An 8205-nucleotide genomic window follows, 5' to 3' on the forward strand; every position below is an offset into this window, starting at 1 on the left:
ACAACAACAAACTTGCCTTTGATTGTGCAGGTAGTCATAGTGTCCCGCCTTACTGTGGTCTCAATGCTCCACTATATATTTATCCCCCGTCTTGGTTTACTAGCCCCCTCGTATTTTGGGTCATATTTTAACCATGATTCTAATTAATAAAATATAAATTATTCATAGAAAAATAATATCATTGAAAGCAACATTGAGATACCAAGCCATCTCTCGACGCAGCCGGAAGAGGAAGGCAAGGAGAAGCAACCAGCCTCCCCTCGCCTAGGCGCGCACCACCGTCATATTCCGTTGGCCTCCCCCCTCCCCTCCCGGAAATTCTCAAATCCCTCAGAGCCAGTTTTTAGCTGATAGGCCCCCGGGTCAGCTCGTATTTGCACGGGCCGCGCGACCAGCATTATTCCCTGTTTTTTTTCCCTTTCGCCTCCCTCCCTGCTATTAGTACCGCCCGTGCGATTAGCATGTCTCTGCCCAATGCCACCGCCTCGCCGCCGTCGCCGGAACCCTAGGCCGCCGGAGTCGTCGGAGCTCCCCTCGTCGGCGCCGTCGGCGGGGGAGGTGGAGGATGCAGCTGCGGATCTCGCCGAGCATGCGCAGCATCACCATCTCCAGCAGCAATGGCGTCGTCGACTCCATGAAGGTGCGCGTCGCGCCGCAGCCGCCCCCGCCCCCGCCGCCGCTCGCGCCGCCGCCCGCCGCCCGCCGCGCCGGCGGGGCAGGCGGAGGGGGCGGGGGGTGGGGCGCCGCCTGGTACCTCCGCGCCGTCGCCTTCCCGGCCGTCGTCGCGCTCGGCTGCCTCCTGCCCTTCGCCTTCATCCTCCTCGCCGTGCCGGCGCTTGAGGCCGGCGGGACCAAGTGCTCCTCCATCGGTAAGGATAAGATCGATTCATGCCCCCCGCGGCCTAGTGATTCGGTGCTTTTGGGGCCCGGCGAACCTTGGATCTCACTGCCCTGGGCCGTGCGGTCTTGGCGGTATCGGTGGGAATGTGGAAATATGGAGATGGCTCATGCGTGGATTTCGTGCTGAAAACGTGTGGTTTGTTTGTTCCTCGATGATATAGGCTCACTTGTTCAGCTGGGGATTCAGCTTGCCCGGTTTCCTGATCTACCTCTGGTGTTTTGGAGTGAAACCAAGAGAGTTAGTCATTCGGGTTTATGATCAGGCTTTCGGCTTAGTTTAATTTCAGATCTCGGCCCCATGATTTTCTGTTATTGGCCAAAATGTAGTATCCTCACTCCCTAGTTTTGAACCATCGACTGGGTTGTGGATTTGGGCGCTGGAAATCCGCCACACTGTTGGATTTGGAAGGAATAGTTCTATCTTGCTTTTGAAATTCTTGCAAAACTGGATTAGAAAGGACACACCGGAAAATGCTATCAGCTTTCCCTACGTATCGTTATACCACAAGCTGCAACTGTTTGCTGATTAGCTGAACCCTACCCAAATTCTTTGCTTCTCATTGATAACTGAGGAGGCAGGGAGCTATTGCATTGCCTTTCATGCACCTGGTTGATCAATTCACCTGCAGAAAGCTTATTTGGCACTCTGCTCTGACCTGATTAGATTCTTAACTCAGGCTACCTTGTAGTTCTCCTCTCCAACCCTTTCAGCAAACTTACTGAGTTAGAGATTCAGGTGTCAGGTTTTGATGACGTTACCTCTGGAGATTTGAAGTGGAACCAAGAGAGTTAGTGATTTGGGTTTATGAATTATGATTAGGCTTTGGCTTAGTTATTTCTTTTTTTCATCTCGGCCGCATGATTGCCTGCTATTGGCCAAAATATAGGATCTTCATTCTCTAGTTTTCAGCCATCGATGGGTTAGCTTGGGGAGCTGGATTTAGCGCTTTCAGACGCACTGTTGGATTTCGAAGGAATTGGTTTTGAACTCTTTGCAAAACTGCAGTAGAAAGGATACCCTGAAAGATGCTATCAGCTTTCTCTTAATATCAGTCTACCTCTCTGCTGATTAGCTGAACCCTCTCTATCGCCCATTGAAGTTAAATGTGTTTACTGAAGCGTCCCTTGCAGCAGGCTTATTGCGCAATCTGCTCTGACCTGATTAGATTTTTAATTTGGGTTACTAGATAGTTCTCCCCTCCCAGTCTCAGCAAACCCTGGTCATGTTCGGACTAAGTAATCACTTTATTTGATGTTTTATTTTTAATTTGAAGTCTAATTTCTTTTTGCTGAGACTTTCAGTTCGCTGCCTTGTGTGCAGAGTTTTTTTTTCTCCATAAGAGCTTGAATGTTGGTTTGTTGGATCTATCTCCCTGTTCAGCTTCATGGTTAGAAAATGAAAAAGATTCTCCTAGTACCATCCCAAACAGATGCGGAATATACCATCCACTGGGAGGATGAGATAGATGGCATAGGTCCAAATGCCTGCTTTTAACTTTTTGATTTTTGCAATAGTGCTCACCCCATTTGGCCCTAAAAAATGTAACCCATATTTTGATAAGTCAAGTTACCACTTACCATACTGATGCCTTTGGTGATAGACATTTTGCCTGGGTGCTAAACCATATTTTGACTCTTGAGCTTCTCTATAGCAGCGACTATTGATGTTGGCCAAATAGGCTCCACATTTTGGCTCTTGAGCTTCTCTATAGTACTCCCTCCGTTCCTAAATATTTGTCTTTCTAGAGATTTCAAATGGACTACCATATACGGATGTATATAGACATATTTTAGAGTGTAGATTCACTCATTTTGCTCCGTATGTAGTCACTTGTTGAAATCTCTAGAAAGACAAATATTTAGGAACGGAGGGAGTAGTGGCCAGAGATCTTGGCCAATAGGCTCCAAGAATATGCTAGTTTTTGTGTATGGAAAGGATCTCCTTGTTTGGATTGTGATGTGTAAGCTTTCTAGCTCGGATGTAGGCATATGTTTTTCTCAAGCTGCTGATATGGCACTAGGAAGATTGTGTTTGTCCATGAGTTGTCGGTATTTTGGTCCTCTAGATGTGTATTTTGTTGGATGTCATGTTTTTCTTATGGTTAGCTATCTTGTTCTATGAGCTCTACATGTACAAGTTTGCTGCACATATTTGGTGTAACTGTTGCAATCCTGATCTGCAGATTGCTTGGGGAGGCGAATAGGACCTAGTTTCCTTGGTAGGCAGGGGGGTGATTCTACGGTAAGACACTTAACTCGTTGACTAATTCTGTTGGTAAAACATGATTTGTAGAGGGGAATATGTATTTACTTTCTTTACTTGTTGGGAACAGAGACTGGTGCAAGACCTGTATAGGATTTTTGATCAAGTTAACAATGAGGAATCCACTTCTGATAAGAAGTTACCAGAATCATTCAGGGAGTTTCTTTCGGAGATGAAGGATAACCATTACGACGCTAGGACATTTGCTGTCAGGTTGAAGGCTACGGTATGAAACTAACAATGCTACTTTAATCTGTACTGTTGCATTATTTGAAGCTCAAATTTGCACCGGCTTGGATTTTAAAGCATCCGAAGACCATATTTTGTTGTTTAGCCAGCTCATATTTCTATATTTCTAGAGCTATATTTTATTTAATCTTCGGGTATACCCTTATATTGTTTGCAGAATTACATGCTATATGATTAGATATGTAAAACTTGAAATTTTGGCATGTGTGTTGCAAAAATTAGCTCGCACGCTATTTTACAGACATATCCATGTTTTCTACATTGCATAATTGTGTTGGATAACTTAGGAAGGGAAAGTATCACCTAGGAATTGAGGCACCATCTTTTTTAACTATATAAGAAAAGAGGCTGTTATTGTTTTTTTAACATGACAGATTTGAGATAGGAATGTCTGCTGTACCCAAACCTCTCAAACTTCTGATACTAAAGTATTTTTGAGAAAGCACTGCATTCTCTAAATCCTTCAGAAGACTGGATCCGAACAATCATGTATTGCTACTTGGCGCGTGCCTCAGCAGCTAACTTCTCAAGCTAAATTTGTTTTGTGATACGGGTAGTCTTCAATATGGTTTGTACTATGTGTTTCTGTGCAAAATCTAAGAAACTCAAAATATTGTTAAGTGGAAGAAACAGTCACTCTGGATTGTGCAAAGTTTTTTATATCTTTCTGTGATCTGGGACATAGCCATAGAATTAGTAGGTTGAACTGCATTTTTTAATGTACATGATAATTCTGCCCTTGTGTGAGAACACGGAGTCTCTATCACCATATGCTGTGATCTACACAACTTACCAAGAAATCGTTTCTAAAAAATTTGCAGGCATGATATGCTCTTTGTTGTTTGTGATCTTTTGAAAAAGTGTATCTAACTCACATTTCACTAGGGGTGTTTTGCAGCTGATTCATGTAATTTACCATGACTTGCAACTAAATTACCTTTTACCTTGCCATTTTTGGAGCACGCGTTTCTGCAGTTCTGGTCATTTTGCAATTTTATTTTACTAGCTTGATTTGTTATATACTGGTTTGTAGAATTCCACACTTGTCCTTGCTGGCACAATTTATCTTAGTTCATGGCTATTATTCCTGGTTTGCTATATGCTATAAAGCTTTGCATTTTGTTTCCAAACTATGTTTAATTAGTCATGTGCTTCTTTGCAGATGAAAAACATGGATAAGGAGGTAAAGAGGTCAAGGCTCGCAGAACAGCTGTATAAACATTATGCTTCAACTGCTATTCCCAAAGGCATTCATTGCCTGTCTCTGCGCCTTACCGATGAATACTCCTCAAATGCTCATGCAAGGAAACAGTTGCCACCACCTGAACTGTTACCGTTGCTTTCTGATAATTCCTTCCAGCATTATATTCTTGCTAGTGATAACATCCTTGCTGCTTCAGTCGTTGTCAGCTCAACTGTACGGTCTTCCTCGGTACCTGAGAAAGTAGTCTTCCATGTTATCACTGATAAAAAAACATATCCAGGGATGCATTCATGGTTTGCCCTTAATTCTGTATCACCTGCAATAGTTGAAGTGAAAGGTGTTCATCAGTTTGACTGGTTGACCAGAGAGAATGTCCCAGTACTAGAGGCTATTGAAAACCACCGTGGAGTCAGAAATCACTATCATGGAGATCATGGAACAGTTTCCAGTGCAAGTGACAACCCAAGGGTGCTTGCTTCCAAGCTGCAGGCCCGAAGCCCCAAATACATATCCCTGCTTAACCATCTGCGCATCTATTTGCCTGAGGTGCCTTTTGATCAGAAATGTTCTCTTCCTTGGCTTTCTATCTATTACAAGTGGCTGTTCTTTGTGTCAAATGTTTTGGATTGTCGTGCAAGACTGCAAGTGTATAGCTTTCAAGTAGTATGTTTACAACTAGTATATTCCATGATCATGATAAGATTAATGTCATGCCATGGCACATTTCAACAACTTATTATTAGTGGTTACCTTAGAGGCACCTTCTTTCTTATTGAGTTCACTTTGTTGCCTGCTAGCATTCTTGCACAATAGAACAATGATGTGAAAATGTATCACTAAATCGATGGTTGGGGCAAACTCAAATAAAATCATATGTAATAAATATGCTCCGATCTAGGTTATGCAGCCAATGTGAATTAAATTTCCTTTTTTGTGGCATCAGGGGTTTGCCAAAATAGCATTAAAATGTGTTCAAGCATGGAAAATTGCTTAATATGACATTTATGGCAACTAACTAAGTAAAGATATGGTCTATCCACGTATACCAAGTTGATGAATGCTGAAACCTGCCAAGATAGATATCCAACCACCCATCTCATTGTTAATATCCATGTTTGATTTTCTTTCTATATGATACTAAGACGAAAAGGTGCATTTGTGTTCTTCCTGCACGATTGCCACATTCATTCTGCTTGCTGCTAAAATGTGCCACCCTCTCCTCTTCTAGATGCTGTTATCTTTTTGTCCAATTCTGGCATATTCTTTACTTGTGTCGATACTGTTTTTGCTTGTAAGGTCATGGCTGATGGTATGTTGTGATTCTCACTATTCCTAAACCTAATGCTGTTCTCATTAAACCAGCTCTTTCCAAGCCTCAACAAGGTGGTCTTCCTTGATGATGACATTGTTGTTCAGCGTGATTTATCTCCTCTTTGGGAGATTGATCTTGAAGGAAAGGTGAATGGTGCTGTGGAGACATGCAGAGGTGAAGATAATTGGGTGATGTCTAAGCGCTTCAGGACATATTTCAACTTCTCTCACCCTGTTATAGATCGAAGTCTTGACCCAGATGAATGTGCATGGGCATATGGGATGAATGTCTTTGATCTGGAAGCTTGGAGGAAGACAAACATTAGGGATACATACCATTTCTGGTTGAAGGAGGTAACACATTTTAACCTTGCAAAAACCTCCTAAGTTTAATCAGTCAACTTAAGGTACAATCTTATATATGAATAAGTTGATTCTTTGAAGAACCACACATCTATAATTTGCGCTGCATAGTTTAGTAATGTCATTTCCAACTTGAAAATGTTCAGGCTTCAGTCATGTTTTATGTCACATTTGTGCTGTCTAGTGTTCCAAACTGTGTATGAAGTACTTGATTTTAACATCTGTTGTATAACTGTTAAAGAAATAATGAAAATTTTATTTCCCTATCTGCAATCCTGTGTTGTCTTCACTTCTCCATACATAGAGTGAAACACTTACCTATATCAAATGCCACTTGGGTATGAAGAATAGTTACTCACAAATTTTGTTTCAAGCTTAAACTTTGTGATGCTAATACATGCTATAGTTGTTGGCACTGTTGGTCATCTTCATAATTGTTCCATTTTTTTGCAGAATCTAAAAGCCGGTCTTACTCTCTGGAAATTTGGTACTTTACCACCTGCGCTTATAGCATTCAGGGGTCATGTCCATGGTATCGACCCATCTTGGCACATGCTTGGCTTAGGATACCAAGAAAGCACGGACATCGAAAGTGTTAAGAAGGCTGCAGTGATCCACTACAATGGTCAGTGCAAACCATGGCTAGACATTGCTTTTAAAAACTTGCAACCGTTTTGGACCAAGCACGTAAATTACTCCAACGACTTCATTAGAAACTGCCATATTTTGGAGCCCCTATACGACAGATAAGGACTTTGGACAAATGGTGTAGACACACTGAACTGAGGGGGCATAGCCCCGCCATTCATTTGCTTACTGGAGAGGTGGATTGCTGTTGAAGGAGGAAAGCAATCATCAGTGAATACATACATATATCTCTGACACGCCCCTGCACCAACCGAGTTGCAGATACCTCGATACTTTGATCTGTATCATATGGGCACACGATTCTTTTCATCTGTATCATATTGGTTGGTCATTCTTTTGGACAGTGTTAACTATCAAGGGTAGCTTGGTGAGGTCTCTTCCTCTGGGATTGGGCTGATCCATTATCGGAGAATAATGCAGCGGATGGTTTAGCAAATGGAACATGGATTTATCGCGGTGAAGAAAGGAGGCAGCTAAGGTCGTGACAGTTTATAATGTTTATTTTTCCTCCATCTATTCTTTTTAACTTCTTAAAATTTTGTTCTGCTAGTTTTGTGATCGTTCTGGTAGAGGTTGGAGAAGACTGTAGTAGATATGCCATTGCTGCGAGTACCTACAGGATATTGTTACAACTGAGGAATGTGCAGATATTAATTCTTTGAAGTTAGGAGTCGTCGCAACACCTATGTTTTTTGTTTTGTTTGCGGGGAAGCAAACACCTACTCGAGCTGATGTTAGAGCAACTAAAACTCTACTCGAGCTGATGTTAGAGCAACTCCAACCGGCCGACCCAAGTGGACCCGCGTTTTGTTTGCTCTTTAGGCCCCGCTTGGAATCCCTGTAGAAGTTTTACATCCGTATATGAATACCCTTGTATATTACAGGAGATTTGTAAAATACAACCGGATATTCCCACATGTATATGCTGCGCTTGGTTCGTCGGATTTTTGCTTGTTTCGGAGAGTCTCTCCCGTGCGCTATGCCGTTGGCTACCAGAAGAACGAGCGCCAGGCGTCGTCACAGCGCGGCCACAGCGGACGCAGGATCCTGCTGCAGTGGCGAAGGCAATCCGGCGGCAGCGGGGACGCCGTGGACCGGTGGTGGTGTAGGCGGACGTTGGGTGCTGCAGCGGTGTTTGGTTGCAGTGGCGGCGAGCGCACGCGCTCCGGCAGCGGCGCGGACGCTGCGGCACCGTCGACTCGAAGCTCGGCGGCGCGCAAGCACCCATGGTGGTGGCTGCGGACACTCGGCGTCAATGGCGGGCCGT

General features: G+C 43.4%; 1 protein-coding gene across 1 annotated transcript; it reads left to right on the top strand.

Annotated features, from left to right (window-relative positions):
- Positions 1-348: 348 nt before the first annotated feature.
- On the top strand, positions 349-7884 carry LOC119291237 (probable galacturonosyltransferase 14). Its single transcript, XM_037569960.1, has 6 exons — positions 349-869; positions 3084-3142; positions 3234-3389; positions 4575-5162; positions 5979-6281; positions 6744-7884. Exons 1-6 carry the CDS (start codon positions 566-568, stop codon positions 7038-7040), a joined length of 1707 nt encoding a protein of 568 aa, XP_037425857.1. The 5' UTR covers positions 349-565; the 3' UTR covers positions 7041-7884.
- Positions 7885-8205: the final 321 nt, after the last annotated feature.

Source organism: Triticum dicoccoides, chromosome 4B (assembly GCF_002162155.2).
Source record: "Triticum dicoccoides isolate Atlit2015 ecotype Zavitan chromosome 4B, WEW_v2.0, whole genome shotgun sequence".
Taxonomy (NCBI): domain Eukaryota; kingdom Viridiplantae; phylum Streptophyta; class Magnoliopsida; order Poales; family Poaceae; genus Triticum; species Triticum dicoccoides.